At 37.0% G+C, this 25,453-nt stretch overlaps 2 protein-coding genes across 2 annotated transcripts; both read left to right on the top strand.

The window, feature by feature from the left end:
- Nucleotides 1–655: 655 nt before the first annotated feature.
- psmg1 (proteasome (prosome, macropain) assembly chaperone 1) lies at nt 656–12,704 on the top strand. Its single transcript, XM_067608670.1, has 7 exons — nt 656–875; nt 4,208–4,311; nt 6,901–7,046; nt 8,895–8,957; nt 9,333–9,531; nt 10,807–10,937; nt 12,548–12,704. Exons 1-7 carry the CDS (start codon nt 757–759, stop codon nt 12,623–12,625), a joined length of 840 nt encoding a protein of 279 aa, XP_067464771.1. The 5' UTR covers nt 656–756; the 3' UTR covers nt 12,626–12,704.
- A 2,399-nt stretch (nt 12,705–15,103) lies between these two features.
- On the top strand, nt 15,104–24,884 carry ccdc15 (coiled-coil domain containing 15). The gene is made up of 10 exons (XM_067608669.1): nt 15,104–15,537; nt 17,368–17,511; nt 17,970–18,104; nt 19,329–19,445; nt 19,537–19,680; nt 22,113–22,232; nt 22,329–22,432; nt 22,820–23,014; nt 23,514–23,662; nt 23,776–24,884. Exons 1-10 carry the CDS (start codon nt 15,367–15,369, stop codon nt 23,820–23,822), a joined length of 1,326 nt encoding a protein of 441 aa, XP_067464770.1. The 5' UTR covers nt 15,104–15,366; the 3' UTR covers nt 23,823–24,884.
- Nucleotides 24,885–25,453: the final 569 nt, after the last annotated feature.

Here is a 25,453-nt window from a genome sequence, read left to right as displayed (position 1 = left end):
GTTCCAGCTTCTCAGATATGAGGATTGGCTGCATGTTTTTATCATATATGATAGTAAATTAAATATTTTGGAGTTTTTGACTGTTGGATGAAACAAGCAATTTAAGGACATTACTTTGGGCTCTGGGAGGCTGTGATGGTTTCTTTTTTTCACTTCTTTATGATGTTTCGTAGACTAAACAATCGAGAAAATAATCTGCAGATTAATTGGTAATGAAAATAATCGTTAACTACAGCTAATATGAGGCTTCAACAGTCTGAATCAGACAGATCAAGTGGGTGTCATCTAACGTCACAGTATTTTTAGTGTAAAATCCTCTTTGTGTTTACCTGGACAGTGTTTTCTTGCTGAGCTGAAATGTAGAGATAGACAGGAGGCACATTTGCAGCGACTGACAACTCGTGTCATTCATATTGTTGTAGGGCAGACTTTAAAATGCGTGAACCCATCCTTTAAGATAATATGAAGTATGATTAAGCCTTGTCCATGCAAAAATGTTTTTGTAGTCATGTCACGGGTGCGGAGAATTGTATTTATTTCTTTATTTTAATTTTATGTATAATAATTTTGAGTAGAATTGAGTCTTGTTTTTAATCCAATAGAAGGCGGTAATGCAACATTTTGGATGCAAACCGCCTCTAAAAACCAACGAAGAAGAAGAATAAACTGACAGGCGGAAGTGTGTCATAGCTGCTGGTCTACCGAACCGAGCTACTACTAATCAAACTTTCGTTTTGCTCTGGAAACACAGCGATTATGGCAACGTTTTTCGGTGAAGTTTTGTCTGTGTATTCTCGGGCTGTGGAGGAAGACGAAGAGGAACTTGATGAAAACGACGAAGATGAACAAATCCGTAGAGAACTGGAGCAAAAGAGGTAAATAACGTTAGCTAACTAGCATGGACACTGAAAATGATTAGGCAGAAAGCATGGAAGTGTTATTACTAATGTTACTTCCTAAATACACGCTAGCGAGAAGTACTACATCACTTGATAAATGTCAAACCACGCTTTCGATACATGTGGCAGAATAAACAGTTAGCAAGAGCTTCACTATAAGCTAGTTTCAGATTCACTGAATAGAAACCTCACTGTAGCTTTAACATGAACATTTTCAGTATTTATAAATAAATCAAACTCCTGTAAATCAGTGAAATTAGTTTGAAGAGGTAAGTATGTATGTGGCCTTCATCCTCGCATTTCTATCAAGTACTGTACTTATGTACAATTTTGAGGGAGTTTCCATTTTATGTTACTTTATACTTCCACTCCACTACATTTCAGAGGGAAATATTGTACTTTCTACTCTACTACATTTATTTGACAGCTTTGGTTACTGGTCAGATGAAGATTTGACACAACGGATAATATAACAAGCTTTTAAAATACAACACATTGTTAAAGATGAAACCAGTGGTTTCCAACCTTTGTGGCTTTTGACGTTTTACAAACAGCAGTGTGTAGTCGGGGTCACATTTCAGATGTCTATGAGTTGTTAACAGCTCCAACAAATAGTGATTTTTCCCTCTAAACTTCTCACATGGTTTCATTTCAATAAATGATCAAATATTTTACCAAAAGCCAAAGATTAGAGGAAAAAGTCCAAAAATTGAAAACAGATTTGTGTATCAAAACCATTAATCATCTTAAGACCCCTCGTGGTGACCTTTTAGAGGGTCCCGACCCCTAGGTTGAGAACCACTGGACTAAACTAGCTAACTGTATATAAAGTAGTTCAAACTAGCTCCACCTCCAGCAGCTACAACAGTAACATGCTGCTCTAACACTGATGCTTCAGTATTAATAATCTAATGATGTCATATATAATAATATATTAGTCAGAGGGACCAAATTAGTATTTCTACTTTAATACATGTTGCTGCTAATATGTATTTACTTTCACTTAATTAGGATTTTTCATGCAGGACTTTTACTTGTAATGAATTTATCTGAATACTTCTTCCACCACTGGCCGCAACCTGTGTGAACATCTGTCAGCTCTAGCTAACATGACACATGAAATATCAATGAAAAAAGGCAGCTAGTACTAGTAATACCAGTAATAATAACAGCACAGCAGCCTCCTCACATTAATATTATTAAGTTGCATAATATTTAGTTTACCATCTAAATATACCAGACATTATACTGTATATGCCAGAGATTTTGTTAGTACAGAATCTTGTAATAAATAGGCACAACTTCACTCAAAAGAAACTGTAAATGCAGGATTTAATGAGTATTATAGGGCTGCAACTAACGATTATTTTCATCATTGATTAATCTGTCAATTATTTTTTGATTAATCGATTAGTTGTTTGGTTCATAAAATGTCAGAAAAAGGTGAAAAATGTCAATCAGTGTTTCCCAAAGCCCAAGGTGACGTCCTCAAATGTCTTGTATTGTCTCAACCAACAATCTACAACCCAAAGATGTTCAGTTTACTGTCATAGAGGACTAAAGAAACCAGAAAATATTCACATTTGAGAAACTGTAACCAGAGATCTTTTTTCTTAAAATAGAACCTCAAAACAATTAATTGATTAGCAAAATAGTTGGTAATCAATCATGAAAGGAGACTTTAGTAACGTATCAACGTGATTCATTTTCTTTCATTGAGTTACACACTGAAACTCTAAACACGTCAAACTTATCACCAAAACATTGATTGGAGACCCTGACAAACGTTTATAAGGCTGCAATGAAAGATTACTGTCATTATTGATACATTTGCTGATTTTGTTTTTTATTATTTTTTAATTTATTAATCATGTAGTCTATAAAATGTCAAAAAGAAGTGAAAATCCCCCATCATAACTTCCCAGAGCCCAAAGTGATATCCTCAGTGATGCTTGTTTTATCCAACCAACAGTCAAAAACCAAAAACTATTTAATTTACTATCATTTATGATAAAAACATGCAGCCAATCCTCTTATCTGAGGAGCTGAAACCTGCAAATATTTGACATTTTCAAAATAGTTGATGACTAATTTTCTTTCGATCGACTAATCATTTAATTGACTAATTGTTGCAGCTCTAAAATATTCTTTAAACAGCCTTGTAGCCACACTGTTATCAGTCATGGCAGTTGGTATTGTGCTGCAGTGGTACATATTTCTAAACAACATTACCACTAACCAGTTGCTAAACAGTTAGCCTGGCGCTTTTGGGGGCCCCTGGGTGTCTGGCGCCTTCGGCATCTGCCTGCTCTCTCCTCTTGGTAATCCAGTCTTGTTTACAGCTGTCAAATAAATGTGGTGGAGCAGGTACAATATTTCTCTCTGAAATGTAGCAGAGCAGAATTACAAAGTAGCATAAAATGAAAATACTCAAAGTACAATTATGGAGTTGCAACAATTAGTTGATTAATTGGCAGCTATTTTGATAAAAGAATAATCATTTGGCCTTTTTTTAAGGAAAAATACCAAATATTTACTGGTTGCAGTTTCTCAGATGTGAGTATTTGAAGCTTTTATATGTCATACATGATCGTAAACTGAATGTTTTTGTATTTTGGACTCTTGATCAGACAAAAAAGACTTTTGAAGACGTCATCTTGGGCTCTTAGGCGTCGTAACATTTTTTAAAATTTATATATTTTTAAAAATATATATAAAACAATTTTATATATAAAACTATTAACTGATTCATCAAGAACATTATCATTAGATTAATCGATAATGAAAAATTGTACCTAAGTGCAATACTTGAGCAAATGTACACCACTTCTGAGGGGAGGGTTCTGGTTATTGTGGCCACAGATTTATTTGAATAGACAAAGATTGTGTTAATAATAAAGTATGAGGAAAAGTTGCAACATAAAACCATAAAAATCTTGTTTGAAATCTGCTCTAGAGGCCCACATGGAAATACCTGATGTAGTAATGGCATTAGTATCAAAAATGTCTCTTAGTCCAGATTATTTTGCACCACATCTCTGCTGCTTGTCTGTCCTCTCAGCTAGCTGCAGGTACTTGCATCCCACATGTCTGCAGAGTGCTGTACAGATGCTCTCGAAAGTGTATAATTTTCAAAGCTAGTATGTAAAAACTCAAGGCATAAATCTCAGCAGCTGTTCAGATAGTTGGTGTCGATTACCAGCCCTTTAAAAGTCACAAAGATGTAATAGTTGTTTTGTGCTAATTTTAATTATAAAGTGTTTTCCAAAGCTGTTCCTCTTTTTCTAAACTTCATCACTTTTCAACAGGGAGGTTCAACTGCACTGGAGTCCTGAAGTCTCTGAGTCGCTGAGGTCCGGAAACAAGCTGCAGTGTTCAGACTTCGTCCTCGCCGTGGGACACAACGCTGCCAGTAAGTGACTTGCTGCCAGCAGTTTCCCAGAGTCACAACTCTTCTATATGCTTATGAGCCTTTCTAAGAGCACACCCGATATTATTACAGATCAAATGGAGCTTTTAATGATCCCCTTGAGGAAATAAGAGTCCAGCGACTGCTCAGAAATAAGGCAGTCAATTTCCAAGAACATTATTACATTGGCTTTTTAAGATGATAAGCTCAGTAATGAGGAAGCTGGATATTAACTCAATTTCTTCAACATAATGCTGCATTACATTTCATAACAAGTGCAGGCTCACGCATTCACCATTGCATTTTATATGAATCTTTGGGATGGTCCTTTCTGATCGGATTCTTTTAAATGGTCCCAGGCTGCACTCAGAGCTTGGTAAAACTGCTTTCTCCTTTCATGCACCTTGTAGCATGGAATGAGCTGCAAAATACCATTATCTTAGAAGCACTCCCTTTGTTGTACCCTTAAAAAGTCTTTTACAAACTGCCCTGAAGGAAATGTGTTGCTGTTTTATATAACATTGCCTTGAGGTGGATTGTGTTATGGTTAATGATGGTATGGCCTCTATGTTTTCTCCTCTTTTACTCTTTCTCTTGTTTAGCTTTTATGTATTTTATGTGTTCTATCATGTGAAATTGTTGCGAAACTGCTTACGCTGCCGTCTTGACTCCCTGGAAGAAGAGATCTTTTATCTCAATGGGCTAAATAAAGGATAAATAAATAATTAAATAATTAAATTAAATAAATAATAATCTCTACAAAGCAACACGCTTTTTACCAGATATAAACTACATATTCGATACCAACATAGATTAGTATCAACGAAAGCTCTTCATGTTGAGATTTGCAGCGTTAATTAAATAAACTTGTCTTTTGATTTCTAGAGGGCTTTCTTAGCTACCATAGCTAGAAATCAGTTAGCTAAGCTACGAGCCCTACAGCCATTAAAATACTGGATCAGTATCCAGTCACACTGACCTACATGTTCATATGCAAATCAACGGACAGAAAATATGTTATCACCGTTGTGCAGTTTCTTTCATTTTGTAAAAACATAAATATGCTACCAACTCAGTTCACTTTTCTCAACACATACTAAAGAATTTCTATCTGCATCTATCTTCATAGTTACTCCACCCCAACGCAACGTTACTCAAACTGTTATTACTATGCGATGCACATCATAACAGTAGCTTTTGCCTTTTCTCAAATGCAATACAAAATTTCAATTTAGCTCTTCAGTGAACATGCTTCTTGTGTTGATCGTTTCTTCACGGAGCTTTGCTCTGAAGAAAACGGAAAACGATCTGGTTGTCTTTGCAACAGCAGCGCAAACAATAATACCATTTGGAAACGCAAATATTGCCAAAAATGGCAAATATTTGCTTGCTCCAGCTTTGCAAATTTGGAGATTTGATGCATTTCTCTGTTTTTGTATCATTGTAAACTGATATCTTTGGGTTTTGGACTGTTGCCGCACAAAACAAGACATTTGAAGACATCACTTTGGACTCTAGGAAAATATATTAACTGATTAATAAAAATAACTGTCAGTTGCAGTACTATTATCTGCCAATACAGAATACTGATCCGATACCAGTGATCTCTTTCTCCAAAACTTAACATCAGTATACCTCGCTGTGTCAAACTCATTGTGATAATTTTTATGTAACATAACTTGAGTCCAGGAGTTGCTGTGGCTCTAAAACCTGAGCCGGCTGCCCGGCATGACTGAATGTACTGCAACTAATATCAGAAACATTGAATTGTTTAATGGCATTGACAAAGAAACTGTAAACTTAATTGTGATAAATAAACCCACTTGTCCAGGGCCTGCACCAAACAGAAGACAGGAAAAAATAGCAACCTTAAGTTAGTGAACAAAATTAACACCTTGATTCTCATTTTTAAGTGAACAGAAATGTAAAATTAAGAATTTGTGGTTTAGGGGGAGTCGTGTGTCGAATTATTCCTTTGAGCTGTTCAACTGTTTTTATGTTTTATATTTTTCCTCATGTATCTGATTTTGATGAACTGTCTATTATTATGATTTTCTCCTGTGTGTCAGGACACCTTTGGTTTTTCTCTTGTGATGATTAGCGCTGTTGGCGCAGAGGTTTAATTTGTAGATGCACAGTTATAGAAACTCAGATCTGTCTCACAGCAGACGAAGCACAGCTGTTATCAGCAACACTAACAACAGCTCCATTTAGGTTCGTCGTTAAACCAACGGCCTGTGATACTGGAACACCTGCTGTAAATGCGATGCATCCGGCTGCAATTAATGATAGCACTTACACCTGTCTCAATGTCCGCTGTGAGAAAAGGTCAATAACTTTAATGTGGGAGCTCTGTTTGTATCTACACAGATCATCTTTCATCCTCCAGGCTGCTTCCTTTTCATTGATAAAAACCTAGAATCGCCTGTGGGATATGAAACACAAATTCCTTAAAACATTAAATTAGAACATGCTGTATATACATGCACCCAATAATGTCGACATGTTAAATGAGTAAAGTGTGAAAAGAAAAAAAAACTCCTGTCACACATAAGCTGTTGTTGAATACTGAGACGATCTGTCTCTTTGCAGGGTTTCTGTCAGTGTATGTTCTCACCTCTGCAAACTGGGACGCGGTGGGACACGCATCAGCTTGGAACGAGAGGAGCCGGCCACTAACTGGGCAAACCAACGAGGATTCGGCATGTGTCTTCTACAGACACAAGGACAACCCATCAGTGAGTGACACACTGAGGAGAAACACCTGAGAATCACTTCAAAATGTGTCTGCTTGTAAATCAATGCCAGCGACAGCACTGCTGTAAAGCAAATGTTTCACTTTAAGGAGTTTGCTCCTGGTTTTCAAGTTGCATACGGGTGACAAATTGAAGAAAAACCTGAATACATAAGTGGAGAAAGATAAGAAATGCTGATACATCCGGTAAAAATAGAAAGTAATAATACAAACAATAATATTTGGTTGAAGCTGTTCGTATGATCGCATCAATACGGTGCTTTTTCAGTTATCATCCCCCTTTACTTGCTTTGTAATTGTTCACATCTTGTCATAACTGATGTAATACAGCAGCATTTGCACCGTAATGCAATTCAAGAATAAAACATAAAACACCACTTTTGCTACAAAAGTTGGAAAGGAGGCAGTGACACGCAGGATTAATGAGCCACCACTAATCCGGCGACTCTTACATAAACTGTCAGAATACTGAGTTACAACCGACCAGTGTGATGTGTGTGGAGGTGTGTGTGCTGATTTTATAGCAGCCTGTTGTCATTTGCACGTGATTTAATCAAGATAAACATAGTGAACGACCGTGTGTGATAGCACCGCGCTGCTGTGGAAGCTCCAGATTTATCTCGCATGCAGTATCTGTTCTGCTGCCTTTCAGATGGCTGCAGGGATTTAATTAACTGAAGGTGAAGGTTGATACAGTAAAAAGCTGCTGTGGGGAACAGATACTGTAACGGTCATCAATTCACAGATCAGTGATACACATTTTTTATGCTGTTTTAAATGCATACACAGGTCAGAGACTATGTTTTTGTAAGTTTTTTTTCTGTAATGACATTGGACAGTAGAGAGGTGACAGAAAATGGAGGGCGAGAGAGGTGGAGTGACCTGCAACAAAGGTCCCTGGCCATAATTGAATCAGGGATATTGCAGTCATAGTACATATTGTACACGTCTTCCTCACCAGGGCGCCCCTTTGGTTGGAGAGTGTTGCATTAAATGATTTATTTACATTTTTAAGTTTGATTCCATCGTTGTGATTCATTTCCTTTTTAAGTATTTAGTTTGCCCTCGTTGACAAAACAAAATCTCAACACCTCTCTTTGTGCTGCCTTATTTGAATTAGCCTCCTTTCGTGCACCACACTGGGCACAAAAATACCAGTCAAGGTCAGGATAATACCAAACTGTTGGAGCAATACTTTGCCGTAGTGCTGCTGTGAAAATAGAGCTCTATGTGTTCTTCCTTTAGTTTGTCATCCATCACTCTCAGTCCCGTCTCCGAGCACAGACATCTCTGCAAGTTTGTCAGAACCACCGACATTCAGAGTAATCTTAATTACTTAATTATTAATGATTTGGTGAGTCAGTTCACCACTTTAGTCCAGAGTGAAATTTAGTCAACTATGGGAAGGACGGCCATGAAGTTTGGTCCAGACATTATTGGTGCCCCGACGTTGAATTCTAATAACTTTGTTGATCATCTGACGTTGCCTCTAGCGCTGCCAGCAGGTCACAATGTCAAACTGTCCAATTCATTAGTTTATGACCGAATACCTGCAAAGATGATGTTCAAGACTCTTAGTCTTGTTTTTGTTTCTTTTTTATATAAATATGAAGTGAAGTTTCCACTCCACTGATGTCCAATCACGCCATTCACACAGGAATGTTCTTGAAAATTGAGCTCTATATGTTGGTTCTTCCTTTAATTTGTCACCCATCAGTATATTACTGCTTCCCATCTTTGAGTAACTCTTCTGTATGTGTCAGACAAATATACAATACTTTTAATACACAAATGTTGCATAAAATGTCTCTCACATTCCTCCTTTTTGAAGGTTTTGATATGCCAGTTGACCTGCTATATTGCAGAAGACCAGTTGTTCCAGTGGACGGAAAAGGTACATTTATACAACTAAATCAGTTTGATGGTACTGTGATTGAATTATTCTGGAAAGCAGAGGCGTTTAGAGCAGCTGCCCTTCCTCAGCCTGCAAACAGATAGCAGATTTACAACCATGCACAGGATTGTTTTCTGACATTGATGAAGCACAACAATCTAGTGACAAGAGGACTTCATTTGAATATATCAGCTTGACGTCTGTTGAACATGATTGTTAGTGTCGCTCACATAGACAAACTAATTTTTGTGTATATACAGTAGATTTTTGTCCTACTTTTTTGTGAGATTACAGTGGTCAAAGTCAAACATGCAGGTATATTTCAGGATGATCAACATGGTAAAAGTGATGTGTGTGTTTTTCTTTCTATTGTAGGTGTTTGACTGTCTGCAGTACAGAGAGCTGAATGTGACTGTGCTGTCAGACAGCTCTGTGGCTGATTACAAAGCAGCAGACTATCTGTCCAGCAGCTCTGTACCCTTCCTGCGCTCTCTCCACACCAGCGCTTTCAGTGGTCCGCCTGTCTGCCAGTCACTGGAGCAACCCAATATAATCACTGGAATTCCAGCTGCAGGTACTACTACACCTCCAGATGACTTGGGTGTCACTGGACAGGTTGATCTCTTCTCTCTCCTCAAACACACACACAAGCATAAAACTGTATTTTTTTTCCTCTCCTTTCCGTCGTACCGCCGCATACTGCTCTGCATGTTTAGTAGCATAAATGCCTCTTGAGATTTAATGTATTCCTGCAGAACAGCAGCTTCGTCCTTGCAGGTTAGAAAGGAAGCAGTCACACTAAACTTCACCCACAAATGGTGTCTGCAGTAAAGTAGAGTTACAATTAGCGATTCTAGCTGATGTATGTAGACAAGTTGTGCATTTAAGCACAGCTTGCTAATTTTTATAAAGTGGACAGATTTTAGGAAAATATCTTACTGCAATTTAAATTGTGATCATATTTATATGAATTAAACTAGAAGACTTGTTTAATACATGTTATTTAGAAAGATAACTGTTTCTGCGATAATAGAATCAGGTAAAATAATGCAGTTGCATGTTATTGAGTCTACCGAGGGTTCATATTCAGTCACAAAATAAGTCAACTTCTAAAAAGAGGGGATGAAGTGAAAGATAACATTTTACTTAAGTTGACGTTAACTGTGCTTGTTACTCTAAGTGCAATAAGTACTTTATCAGACCCCTTGTTCAACAAGCATAAACATGTAGAAAACTGCTTTGCTCACAGTTTCCCATCCACCACTGGTATGTTTTACACAACCACAGCACGCTGGTTAAGGTACCACAACACATATCCCGCATAGAAACTGAGAAACAACTATTTTATTTATATCAAATGAATCATCACAAAGCAAATGAAAGAGTGTAAAGATTAAAGCGTAATATGGGGGGACTCGTGTTAAGCCCCTGTGTCAACTACAAATCCAATTTTTGCTAGTTTTGCTCCCGACCTCCTTTATGTGGACCGCCACATATTTAAGTGTCCTTAAGCAAGACACTGAACCTGAAGTGGGGAATAAATGTAAGTCACTTTGTACAAAGCTTCTGCCAAATGAATGAAATGTGGTGCCATTAGGCCCCTCTCCACTCACTGAGCACATAGTCCTGCATCCTGATTTGGTCACTTTGGTGCCAGGGCACTTAAGGACATCGAAACGAGACCGTCAAAACAAACAAACACATGTGGCATCAGGAAATAATCTGTGTCACTGAAGACTGACGGGTTACACTTATCATGTCAAACTGTCCCATCTTCATCGATTCTGATTATTTCATTACGCCGTCCTAAAATAATCTTACATTCTTCTTCTTTGTGCTATTTCATCAGTACTGAACCACTGCCAGGCTCACCGCATCGCCACTGTTGTTTACCAGTGTTACAGTGATGTCATCGGCCCTGACTCTGTCACCATGGAGACCTACAAGCCTGCACTAACCAAGCTTGGCAAGTCCATACAGGTGAGATGCTTTTCTTTTTATATCTGAGGGGGCTTTGGAAAGGTCAGAGTGGTGAGAGAGGGGAAGAGAACAGATGCTCCTCTCGTTTAAAATTTGTCAGATTTCTAAAGTAAATGAAGGATTCACACAAATGGCCGACGTCTTGAAAGTTTGTCAGCACTGAGTTGCACTTCTGGCAGCACCACAGTCGATGATCTTACTGCAACTGTTGACAGCTGATTGGGAAAAACACTCACTGTGACATCACCGGTGTAGGGCAAGATTACACATTACTCATTGTAAAAGTAAATACATTATTTAACTCATTACTCAGCAGAAAAAGTAAAGTGTTAATTTACTTTCATTACTTTATTTTTGTTACTCGGCTGTCAGCTCTGTCAAAGTTGCCTTTAAACATCCTCCACATCCACACACTACGTCTTTTGTATTTAACACATGAAGACATAAAAAAGGAGACTTTGTGGTTTAACAAGCAGTCAGGAGACAGTTTGAAAGGATTTACTGACCATCCAACAGCTAGTGTTAGCGTAGCCTCAGTGACGGCACACAGCACTGCAGAAGTCCAAACCTCAGCTGCACGATTAACACACCCTCCAACTCTGAGCTAAACTAGCGTCACGTGACTCTTGAATGTAAATATCTCTGACCTTTGCTACTCTTAAAAAAATGTGTTAACTTTAATTTATTGTAATTTTTTTTTTTAATGTGAGTTTACCACAACATACATGTACTTTGTGTCTGTGCAAATGGCAGTACAGTGTCTTAAATCTTGAATGAATCTTGAATAAGACAACTTTGGAATTACCACAAGCTGCATTTCTCCTCCTCTGGAGCAGTAATCTGTCAGCTGAACGCAGAGACCACACTGATATCAATCCTCCGTTAATCCCACTAAGACAGCGACAATGCCGACCACCAAGTAACAGTAAAAGTAACGGATCAGTAACTGTAATTTAATCACTGAATTTCACATTTTAATCCCTTACACTACTCGTTACTGAAAAAAGAAATTACATTACAGTAATGTTACTGTTACGGAGTAATGTGTTACTGATCAACACTGGTCACCACAGACTGAGCTGCGGCCACAACTGCAACAAACTTTGACGCTAAGTGTGTTTCAATAATCATTTGTCATGCCCTCCTTCACTTCCCCTTGGCATTTGATATTATGTAGCACCATAACTTACATTAATGAGCGAGGGTCAGGGTCCGAGGGGAGTGGAAGATTTCAAATGGAGTGCACTTGCTCTCATCTGCAGACTCCACCAGAACTACTGAAAGATGAATTTGTGAAGGAGACATTTGTCTAACTGCCTGAAAGCGGCCATTACTTCTTGTTATGTATCAGTTAATGTCGATGAGGAGACAGCATTATCAGCGAATGATTGCAATATTCATTAGTGTCTTCAATATCATTAAAATAAATTACATTTATATTGCACTTTGAACAAAGTTAAAGGAGTTTAAATCATTTTTTAACGTCACTCAACATGACGACAGGGAGTCCTTTGAGTAAAAATAAACGAGAGCATGTTAAACCGCTTTTAAAATACATATGAATTGTTTTCCTGAATTGTAAAATTTCACTCTCCTACTTCTCTCCTTAGTTGGATCCGTCTCCGAGCACAGACGTCCTCCGCAAGTTTGTCAGAAGCACCGACATTCAGAGTAATCTTTATATCTGAAAATGTTGCTCACTGTGCAATCTAGTTCTATTTTCCTTTAGTAAAATACTGTCTTTTTTAATAAAAAAAGTAAAGAAAACCTTTGTAGTGTTGTGATTTATGTATATTATCATCTGTCCAATAAGGGTCTGTGCCCCATTAGTTTCCAAAGGAAGGACATTGTACAATTTGGAATTTATTAATGAATGACTGAATCAAATGTGTACTGAGAGGCTGGCGGTGCTCCTTCATCAAACATCATACCTCTGTGAACTTCTCCCCTCTTTTCTCTACATAGATGTGTGTGTCCTTACAAAATTACAGGTTAGCAAGTTGTCAGGTGAGTTAATGTACAAGGACACACAGATTCTAGTAGGGTTCATGTGGAAGGTTAACGTGGCTAAAAAAATACAAGCGATGACTTAATGCCACATTTGGAACTACTTGAAATTCACATTACGTCATCTGTTTACATCCTTGCTGCTTCGTGAATAAAAGATGAATTTTTCCAGCGATGCCAATGTCTGTCAGTCGCTTTGTCCAAGAGTAAAATATTGTAAAATATTATGATTTGCTATGAAATTTGGTACAGACATTCTTGGTGCCTTAGGTAAATAATAAAACTCAATAAACCTTTGTTTAAATGTCAGTCGTTTTATGATTTGGTGGGTCAGTTTATCACTTTTGTCTAGAATGAAATGTAGTAAAATATGGAAGGACTGCCATGAAATTTGATCCAGACATTATTGATGCCCAGAGGATGAGTTGTAATTACTTTTTTGATCCCCTTCCTGTGTCTCTAGCACCACGAGCAGGTCAAAATTTGAATTTGTCTCAATACATTGGTCAAAAATACCTGCAAAACTGACATTTGTTTCAGTTTCTTTTTGAAATTAAACTGCACACAGGACTGTTTTTATATGACTGACTAATATCTTCAGAGGATGAGTCCCATGAAAACTATAAAAAAAAACACAAACAATGAATGGATCCTTTTAACACGTACTGTCTGTATTGCCAAAGCCTAATATAGTTTATTCCTTTATGCCAGCTTGAGCTGAATTATTGCCCAAAGACTATTAAAAACACTTAAATGAGTCACACTGGTGTATTCAAACATCCAGACATGTTCGTTTATTACCATGAACTGTAGTTAATTTTGAGTAAATCCCATTTACACTTTCCTGCTATTATAAATACTCCATAGAGCTACAAATGTGTTTTCATCTGCACCTGAAAATAGTCCAGAACAAGTATATTTATTCTTGTTTAATTAGCATTTGTTAAAAACTACAGTGTCCTGCTGTTTTAGGAAATCACCTTTTCACTTGCAAGTGAAAATGTGTTGCCTGTTAGTGATATTCAAGGATAAATTCAGTATATAAATGATGATTTTATCAGCGTAAATACTGTATATTTTAGTTGTGTTTATGTTTGTGCTCCCACTGATCTCCAGTCAGCTGATGATGATATTGTGGAAACAATGAATCCAGAAAAAGAAAGTAAAAGCTAAAACAAAGAATTATTTTAAAAATTATGGATGGATGGATTAAATGATTTATATTCCTTCCTTCACGTTTGGCACGATGCATTTTCGCATTGTCAAGTTTTATTTTATTTTTAATTTTTAAAAAAAATATTTTTATTAACCCACCACCACACTGGGGGACATAATTTTTCTAATCTTTTTTTTGTTTGTTTGTTTTACTTTTTTACAAAAACATCACAGGACATTACATTTGTCTCTCAGCTTCTCCCATATACTCTCAATTACAATCACAAATTTATCACAATTTTATATTCAAGACCTACACATCAAGATCAACATTACAGAAATAAACAGATACAAAACTAAAAAAGAGGAAAGTCTACGGTGCGAATAAAAAAATAATGGTTGTCCATTCAACATTAAGACGAAACAAAGGAATTCATTAAATGTTTCTACCTATATTAAATATAAATACTCCTCAAGTGGGCAAAAACATCCTCTAGTATTCCCCCAACCTGTTGTCTAAATTATGAGCCATTTTTTTCCATCTAAATTTGCTTTATAGCCTCATTAACCCCCCTGAAGGGATGGCAAACTACTTTCAACCTGTTTTTGGAGTATTGAGTATGGCAGTCTTTTATTGCTTATTATTTGTTTGTTTTGTGCTGTTTTATGGTCTTATTTTTAACTATTTTACTCTTGTGAAGCACTTTGTGACCTTGCTCTGTGAAAGGTGCTATCCTAAATAAACTTTACTTGCTTATTATCACTTTTTTGTCATAATACACAAAATAAGAACCAAATTGCACTGTCAAATAGAAATTTAAAGGGATTTTTTGGCATGAACATAACCAGAAACAGTATTGCCAAAGCACAGCACTTTATGAATGCTGTCATTAATTAACAATACATTTCAGAAAGAAATAAAAATATGTATTTATAGGCTTTAATGGTTATTCGCAGTGTCTCCTCCTGTCCAGTAGGGGGCAGTAATGCGACAGTTAGCCGTTTGGCAAACTCCAGAAACAAAAAGAAGATAAGTCGGCGAAACTCAAACAAACCTGTTGGTGTAACTGTCCACAACAAATAAATAGGGATTTTTCTCCTGTTTTTCCATTTCTTATCATCCATATAGGCAGCGAAGCAACATATCGAGCTGATACAGTCGTTAATAATGCTGTCGTGAATTTATTATCACTCCTAACTGGAAGCGAGACGATATATTTAGCAGTGAATTAGCAACACTGTAACGAGCCGTTTAACGACGCTACCGATGAGTGCTAGCCGGGTTACAGCGTCCACGAAGGGCAGGAGGAAAGCTGCTCTCACCCGGACCAAGGAGCACCGACCCTCCGGATCCAACAAGGTGCTGGCCGAGAGGAACCAGGCGGTGGTGGCGGTGGGAGCCTGGGTGGAGGGCGGACAAGACTTCGAGGATCCGTCTGTGAGTGACTGAGCAGCAACATCAACCTGTCGACCGTTGGAAGAAGTACTCTTCCAACGGTCGACAGTTACTGAAGTAAAAGTACTAATACAACAATGTAAAAATACTCCATTACAAGTAAAAGTCCTGCATGAAAACCCTACTACAGTAAAAGTAACTTACATAAGTACTATTCAGCTTCATGTAGTTAAAGTATTAAAGTAGTGGTTTGGTCCCTCTGACTGATATGTTATTATATATGACATCATCAGGGCTTGATCCCCGGTAAGCGCGTGCATTAAGGCGCTATCGATGAAGATGAAAATGAAGATGATGATGATGATGATTAAAAGTTCAGTTGATTGAGTAGATTCACATGTTTTATTATTTATATTGTATTATTTATATTATATTATTATAAATTTATATATATATATATATATAATATATATATATATATATTATATATATATATATATATATATATATATATATATATATATATATATATATATATATATATATATATTATTTTATTATTTATTTATTATTTTAGAGTTATTTTTGGCATAGGTTTTATTTTAGAAATAATTTAAAGCCAACACATAGACTAGATAAGACATGGGATAAAAAACATGTCCTCCCTTAAAATAACCTTGTTTAATTTCGTTGAATAAGATTACATTTATGTTTCTAGTAAAACAATACATGAAACATCATCGTGGCATGTCTCGATAAACCTTACAGTGACGATGTTAATAAATAAATAAGAAATAAGGTCATTAAAGATTTTTAATTACAAAAGTTCTGATCAGTCAGGAATAGGTGTGGTTTTAAATATTAATCGCTATTTACAGACTGGGATACAGTCTATGGATAAAACGCATAAGAAGCCTTATTCTCCTTTACAATAATTCACTTTATGTTCAGGTGGGCAAACTCATTAAAATATGCAATCACTAAGATCAGTGTATAAGATGAAATAGTGGCATTAGGATGTGCCAGAGGCCACCAAATTTGGGCATAAGATGTAAGAAAATTGGTGAAACATGTTTCCTAAAACCCAAGATGACTTTGACAAATTTCTTGTTTTATCCTGCCCAACAGTCCACAACACAAAGATGTTCAGTTTACTGTCACAGCAGTCTAAAAAAAACAGAAAATATTCACATCTGAGAAGCTGGCGTCAGATAATTTGGACATTTTTTCTTAAGAACTGACTCCAAATAATTAATCAATTATCAAAATAGTTGCTGATTAATTTAAAAGTCGACAAGTAATCTATTAATCAACTAATCGGTGCAGCTCCAGACCAGACAGCCTGCATATTTTGATAATAAGGGATGAGTTTTGCTAAGTTTAATCCTTGTTTTGTTGACTCCAGTGCTGTATGTGTAAAATTAATAACTGCAAAATCATCTTTTCATGGGTTTTGTTGACACTGACAAAAATATAGAATATCATGAGCCTTATTCTTTAAGTTTCCAATGAGTTTTTTTTAAGATTTAGAAATATATCCTTTTACATACAGTACCAGTCAAAAGTTTGTGTCCTGACTTTTGACTGGTACCAATGGAATGATGCAGCCATAAAAACAGAGTCTTTAGTTTGAATATTTCACTCATTGTAAACATCTTACATCTCAGATGATGGTTTGGAACAAGGTGATACACAAATACTGTCATATATAGCATGACATAAGATGATTTTAACAACCTTAAAGTGGCTTGAGGGAAAATGGAGAAAACTGCAAACAAGCTGCTCAATCTGCACAGGAAGCTGAAATGTGTTGCAGTGTTGGTCTCTCTTTATCTAAAGTGGTCCAAACAGTCTTCTCATGTCTTTGCTCAGGAGCTGGCTTTGCTAACTGATGAGGTCCAGGCAGAGAAGAGGAGGGAGAACGAAGAGAGCCTACGAAGATTTCAAGATGAAGTGCGCCACCGTGTGGCACAAGTCAGCAAGAAGCGACAGCAGCTTCAAAAAACAGACTCAGTGGTAAAAATAACGTTATTTTGACTGACAGTGAAGTATGAATGAGATAGTGTTAAGCACAAGAAACTGATCAAAGGAGAGGGATGATTTGAATATAATAATTGTATTGCATGAAACTAGGGCTGCAACTAACAAGTATTTTCCTTATCAGCAATTTCCTGTGATTAATTATTTAAAGTTTCATACATATGTGAAAAAAGATATCACAATTCTCTATTTCTTTAAAAATGTAAAACTAAAACTGTGAGAAATCTTCACAATTAAGAAAATCTTACCAAATAGTGTTAATCGATTAATTGGCTACTTGTTTTGGCTCTACATGAAGCCGCTGCTGCAAAGGTACATATCTCACGATCATGTTCATCAAGGTGATAGTAAAGGGTTGCTGGGCCCTCTCGTTGCCTGCTGCCGCTGTTGCTCCTGATGACTGACACACTCATTGTAAAACTGTGTTTGTCCAGGTGAAACCTGACCGGAGAATCCCGCAGCAGCATCATGTCTGGACCCAGCATGTTTCTGCTGGCAAGAAGCTGACGTTTGCCTCTCCTCAGAAGGAAAAACGCATTTCCAGGGTGATGGAGAGGAGCCCCCAGGAGGTGAGATTTGTTACGATTACACAACATAAGTGAATAATAAATTATTCATTTTAGCCAAGTCATATCATGGTTTGTTTGTTGGTGCCCCACATATTTCAATTAGAAAATTGATTTAAAATAGGATCAACAATGGAACGATGTGACTGAAATCACTATCGCAATATACACTAAATGATCGAAAGTATGTGGACACATTCTACTGTGTACTTTTTGTCTAGTGTTGTTTTTTATGGTTTGGGATAAACCTGTTAGTTCCAATGAAGGGAAAGTGTTTCAATCAGTTGTTCATATGAAAAGTAACAGATAGTTGAGGCAAGATTGAAAAATGGCGATACACAATCAAATGTTGGAAAGGTGTCCAACGTCGCCTTAGTGTTACAGCACACAGTGATATTCTGACAATAATGAGCTTCCAACTTTGTGGCAACAGTTTTGGGAATGCTCTTTCCTGTTTCAATATGATAATGCCCACTTACACAAAGTGAGGTCCATAAAGAAATGTTTTCCCCAGTTTGGTATGGAAGAACTCAACCTCAACCGACTGCGAGCCAGGCATTATCACCCAACATCAGTGGCTGACCTCATTAATGCTCTTGTGGCTGAACGGGAGAAAAGATTAATGCCATCGGTTTTGGGATGACATGTACATCAATCATGTATGCTTGTCAAATTTGCCTCAGAAATGTCAAAGTTTAAAGTTAATGTAGAAACAGTGTCTCCATTACATAGTGTGTCTACCAGCCTCTTTCCATGCAAAAACGTTTTTAAAAGTTTATCTGAAGCTAATATGAAGTGTCAGCCATCCAAATGAGTCAAATCAAGTTGATATCTTTCAACGTTACAGTCTTTTTAGTGCCAAAGTCCCTCTTTTTGTTACTATACTTCCACCGCAGCTCAACAGGGAAACACAAAGAGGGAATTTAATGCTAAAAAGACTAAATGTGACAGATATCCACAGCAACAAAACCCAGTTTCAATGTTCACTTGAAAATTTGTGAACCGATATTGGACCCAGAAAGACTTCAAAGGTCTGTACTGCTGTCTCAAACATGTCCTCTGTTGTCTCTTCGTAATGTGAAGAAGGCCATTTGGGTCATCTTGTCTTTATTAGTTTGTTGTGTGGAAACAGTGTGTTGCTCCTGGCTGTCAGTATGATTGCATTGTTTCCTTGTGTGACTGATAAAATAATGTGACAATGATACATTTATTTACATGATTTTCCAGTCCAGTGAAGGTATGAGGCAGGTCAGACTCAGACTGGCTGCCTGCCGGATGATCCCACATGGGGAAATGACGTCAGACCTTCCTGGTGGCGAATGGAACATCTCTCCAAGCAAACATGTGAGTGTCTGTGTCTCACACTTGTTCCTCTTTTTTAGTTCCTATAATCGTTGAGAATTTTGATAAAATAATTTTCCTCTGCACCAAACAGAAAGCTGAATCTCATGTGCCAAGAGCAGAGCAAGAAGTGGAAGAGGAGGAGGAGGAAGAGGGAGAAGATCTGCTCTTCACCAGTCAACATGAATGTCCCCTCGTTCAGCAGAACATCAGCAGTAGCACCTTTCATCACGGTTTGGTCTGTGTGCCATTTTAATGGCTTTCTGCATTCAAGTTTTCTTTTCGATCTCATAATCATTTAGGATGCATGATACCTAGTCAGGAACATATTTACACATCATTTCAGGGACCATCTCAGCCAATAGATTAATTTCACTGCAATTGCATTGTGTGTCAGATGGGGATTTCACAAATACGAATACATTATTTTTTATTCATATTCTACGTATCCATATAGCGGTTTAAACAGATGTGAAAGGCGTCTAAATTTTTGCAGTAAAAGGAGTTTTCTTGTTTTTTCCCCCCACCTGATTTACACAATTTGCCTCAAACTTTCACACCTTCTCTTCAGAATCGTATTTCAGTCAAATGGGAACACACAGAAACATTTTTCTGAGATGTTCAGAAAATTAGCTTTGACATCATATAAAAATAGGTATTCTGTGTAACTTCAGATCTCTCCTCATAATTCTCAAACAATAGGTGAAAAAACAGGGCTCAAGTGTAGGTGGGCTCTATGGCACATTATACTTCCTGTTTACATCACCCAAAGCATTATGGGACTCTGGTGACACATTAGGGCTGAGCAATTAATCAAATTTTATTTTCACTTACGATTTTGGCTTCCAACGATTATGAAAACAAGATAATCGAGATAAAACTATCATTCTGTTTCACAATGATGGTCTCATTTTGTCTTGTGTTATAAATCCAGTGCACCCCTTTCTTTTACAGCGGTGCGCTCTCACCCCTCCCTAAAAGCCTAAACTCACTCATTGAGAATCCACGTAGTAAGCGAGACGTGAACAACGCGTTCAATCCCTTTAATCCACACCAACTCTGACCTGTGTTCAGCGTCTCTGTCCACATAAGCAGCCGTCAGTCAGTTGCAGTTGAGAGGACTGCGAACGGACAAACTGCCTTCACCAGGCTGACTGACAGCAGAAATGTACTCAACCATAACAGTTTTCATGTCGGCTCCACGGGAAGAAATCAACACTGTTTGTATTTATTGATTCATTGATTTTATTTCCTCGCCCACCGTAGCAAGCGAGGGGAATCTGCCTGTAATGAAACAGGCAGCTCACAGACAGACTGGGAGCCTTGATCAATCAACGTAGATACCGTTACTAAGTTCAAAACACATATACAGCAGAATATTTGTGTGATTTAAACAGCTGTCTGTGCAGATTATGCTTAAAAAAATAATAATTGTGTAGTACCACTTAAAGCCAAATGAGGGCATTTCTGAGTAGTCCAACCTATTCTCATGACATTTATATTTATGACATACCTAGCTAACATGTGTAGTTACAACCATCACAAAACCTAAACTACAGTGTCTAACAGTGGCCCTCATCAATTTATAAACCCAAACATTTAAAACCTCATCACTGCGCTATACAGCAGCTGACAGTGTAAATACTGGTGGGAAACTGGGGAAGTTCCATTATTCCAGAGTGTATATTGTGTTGTTACACTTCCCCTTATGACTGATGACATGTATGAAGTGTACACGGTTAATGATAAATATATCTGTACAACTTCCATTTCCCTCTTAGGCATTGTGATTCACAACATGTCCAGTTTATGGCTGGCTTCTTCTATCTACACTATAACCTTTATGCAGATTTTTTCATCCCGTGTCGTTTTAGCCAGGAAATGGAAACAGGATTTTAGGCCTTAACCTAAATGTGATCTCCAGTCATAATGATTTATTGTGCAACTTCTAGAATCAGATGGTTGCACCAGTGATGATTTAGATGTGCCAGTAAAGGAAACAATCAGCTGTTTTGTATTTGTACTTAAGTCAGATTAATATTTTTTGCAGCTCCACCTGACATAAATTATTACTTCTTTACAAGGACTGACAGTTCCAAGCCCCACAGTTCAGGACAAAAAATCCCTCAAAACATATATTTCATAGTCATGGATTATAATAAATGTGGCAAATATAACATCTCATTTGAATTGTTAGTATGGTTATTGCATTACTATTATGTGTTTACAAATAAACATATTTCACCGTTTTGTTTTGTTTTTAGGTTATCTTATTTTTATTGTCAATATCATCAGTCACAGGCCTGTGCTGTTAATGAGAGTGACAAAATATTTTTAAAAAAGGGATAAAAAATAAAGTAATTGGTACTTTGCACACAAAAAATATCTTAAAAAGGACACATTTTACAGACTTGTATACATTATCCCTTATACTACTTTACTAGTAGTACTTTATTAAAGCAAATCTACTCATGATATATTGGAGATGTACTGGGATTTGATGTGTTCACAGCACGTAATTTTGTGGTGTCTAAATGTTAGAATTTAAAACTTCATGACTTCGCTGTAGTTGTTGATTAATTATGTTGCTGGCAGCTTAGTATCTACAGTATATAGTTGAGGGGGTTAGTCATCCATCAAACTCTACTGACTCTGTTCTATATATTTCAGGTGAGTGGGCGTGACTTGTGGGATACGGACCGATCACAACCTGATCCTGGTATCAAGTCCAACCTCAGAGAACCACAGGTTCTGTGGCCTCTGGCTGACCAAGAGGAACTGAAAAGACAGGTAGACATCACACATGGGCGTGAACCTTTGAAGTGACCGTAAGCAGTTTGAACCCTGTCTTACTACATGTTAAAAACTACATGTCTCTCTCTGCAGCGTCAGTCTCAGTTCCTGATGCATCGCCGGCTGTTCATGAACATCGAGAGAGAGCAAGTGAAGGAGAACAAACAGCACAGGAAACACCTGAAGAGGACGGCAAGGTGGCGCAACCACAGAATTTTCTCATGCATCACTTCCTCTTATTGCTTTGAATGTTTTATTAAAGTCATGGCTTTGAGAGATTATTTTGAAATGTGTACATGAAGCAGTAGTAGAAGTAAAGGAAGAAGTATTCACTGTAGAAAAAAATATTGAGACGCCAATAGATTTCATTATTTTGCATGCAATTTAAACCATTTTAAATGCATTTAAAAAGAGGAAGTCATTATAAATTAATAAAAGTAAAACAGTAATGATGCATATATAATGAATTCAACCATATTTTAGATAAGCAATCAATCTGTGTTTTTGAACATATTATACTTACAGATTGTTTAGCCTCGGTCTAAATGAAAATCTCCCCTGTAATTTCCCCGTCTTCATCAAAGGATCAAAGCAGAGAAAGAACAGATACGTCTGGAGGAAGAAAGAAAGTTGGAGAGAGCGCGGCAGCTCGCAGAGGCCCAACAGAAGCTGGAGGAGAGAGAGCTGCTGATTCTGGAGCGACTGAAGCTTGAGGAGGAGGAGAGAGCAGTGGAACTGGAGAGGAGAAAAAGAGAGGAGAAAGGGAAAGTAGCTGCAAGGTAATTCACAGAGATTCATTTACCAAAACGTAGCGGTGTGGTTACTGCCATCACGTAGATGCAAAATATGATCAGACAGGAGGTAATACAGGTTTTACACAAAGGAGAAAAATACATTTTGTTTGTAACATCTCTTTGAAAGATGCACTTCATTGTCATCGTTTATGTATGTCTCAACTAACAATCCTCATAATCGATTATTTCTTCAGGAGGTCTTTATGAACATCAGATAAGATAAATAAATATATCAGGTTCAGAATTTTATTTCCCTTTCTGGATCCATGTAGCGCTGCTGATGCAGGCTGACATCACCAAAACTGTCCAATCAATGAGTTACCAGTCAGTCCATATCACTTAAAGTTTATAGCTCAGTCTTTATCATTTATTTCTTTGGTCTGGACCAAACAAACTAAACTGCATGTGCACTCTAAAAAAGTGATTTAGTGAAGCTGAAGCCGCCCTGATAAAACAAACTGATAAACAACTCAACTCTCTGCAGGTTCATTGAGGCTCTGAGAGCTCAGATGAAGGAGCGACTGTCTCAGGAGAAGCTAGAGCTCCCTCCTCTCTGCTGCTGTGCATCCTCTTTCTGGGATTCCCACCCCGACACCTGTGCTAACAACTGTGTCTTCCACAACAATCCCAAAGGTACTTACTGCCATCTGCCTCACTCTCCACACACACTCCCACTGAGCTTCAGTTGAACTATAAATGAAATCATTAATAAACACTGTTAATAGAAACATTTGTCTCTTCCACAGCATATGCCCAGGCATTACATTCAGCAATGCTGAGTTTGGATTGTTAACAAAGGAAGATGATGAGCTGCAGTGAAGGTTGTCCAGTAGAAACAGGCTCATTACTCACTGTTTTTGAAGGAACAATCCAACATTTTTTGAAATACAGAGTAAGTTGTATCCCTGTCTGTCCTCTACAGAGATCAGTCTAGGAAATGTTTAGCCTCCAGACTAAAATATTTCAACAACTATTGGATGGATTGCTGTGAAATGTTGTACAGACATTCATGTTCCCCTCAGGATGAATCCAAATGACTCTGGTGATAGCTGACTTTTCATCTACCACCGTCATCAAGTCAGTAGGTTTTCACTCCAGTGATGAATTTCAACATCTACGATGAATCTGCAAAAACCTTTGCATTTGTGGTTAAGAGTGAAACATCTGTTAAAATGTTGTTGGATTGCCATGAAATTTGGTACAGACATTCATGTTCCTTTCAGGATGAATTGTAATGACTTTTCTGGTATTGTAGGATCACTACATCATCAGGTCGAAATTTCACTTTGTCCAATACTTTGGTTTATGATCAAATTCCTGCACAACTAATGAGATTACCATCAGCACTAATTAGCGAATGTTAGCATACTAACATGCTAAATAAAGATGGTAAACGCAGTAAATGTTACACCTGCTAAACATCAACATGTTGGCATTAGCATTTAGCTCAAAGCACCACTGTGCCTAAGTACAGCCTAACAGGGCTCACAGTGTAGCTGCAGACTCTTTGTTGTGTTCTATTTGTGAAAACTGAGCCTTTTTAAAACCACACTGTACTTTACCTGTTATATTATTATTATTATTATTATTATTATTATTATTATTATTATTATTATTATTATTATTATTACTGGCATTATTTAAGTATAATTAATTGATTTCTCTCTATATGTAATTAATGAAGTGGTTTTACATGATTAATAAAGCATCAGGGAAGTCAATACATGTGTACATGTGCTTTTGAGAACCTATTTGTTGTGTAATCGCTCACTGTGTTGTAAAGATCTGATCTGGTCATGTCAATTTTCTTCAGGGCTGTGTTTGAAAAAAATAATAATAAAAAAGACTGATCTCTGATAGGTTAATTAAGTATATCATCCTATACACACCTACTGGTGTTATCCAAAAGTGTTACATGTTACATTGTTATGAATTATATTTAATTTTAGAAAATTACTGTGTAATCTGTCATAGTATCTTCATACATAAAACATGTTTATTTTTCAAAGTGAATAATCTCTGTTGAGATACCTAAATTTGTTTTCTAAATGGTTATAGTCCATTTGTATTAATTTTAATTCCCTCTCTGGTGCCATACACTACATAATGATTACATTGTAGCAAAATTTACATATTTTAATGTTTTAATGTGTGAAACATTTGCTCATTTGAAATTTGAAACCTGATTTTTAAAGTTATGGGTTAAGTTTCCTCTGTTCATTACACTGGTATAAAAATCACTCATCTCTCCTTTTAGTGAGATAGGTCACCCATTATGTCATTTACTGTTTTGTGGTAATGTAATTGAATACTATATTGTCATACGCTAATGTATTTAAAACTTAACTGATGATATACTCTTCTATCCCATATGATGTGAACATGGCATGAACCTACAGCCCCAGTTTGGGCATCTCATGTTTA

Source organism: Thunnus thynnus, chromosome 13 (assembly GCF_963924715.1).
Source record: "Thunnus thynnus chromosome 13, fThuThy2.1, whole genome shotgun sequence".
Classification (NCBI taxonomy): Eukaryota; Metazoa; Chordata; class Actinopteri; order Scombriformes; family Scombridae; genus Thunnus; species Thunnus thynnus.
Note: the sequence above shows the minus strand (reverse complement) of the source record. Positions and strands in the feature narration are given on the sequence as shown.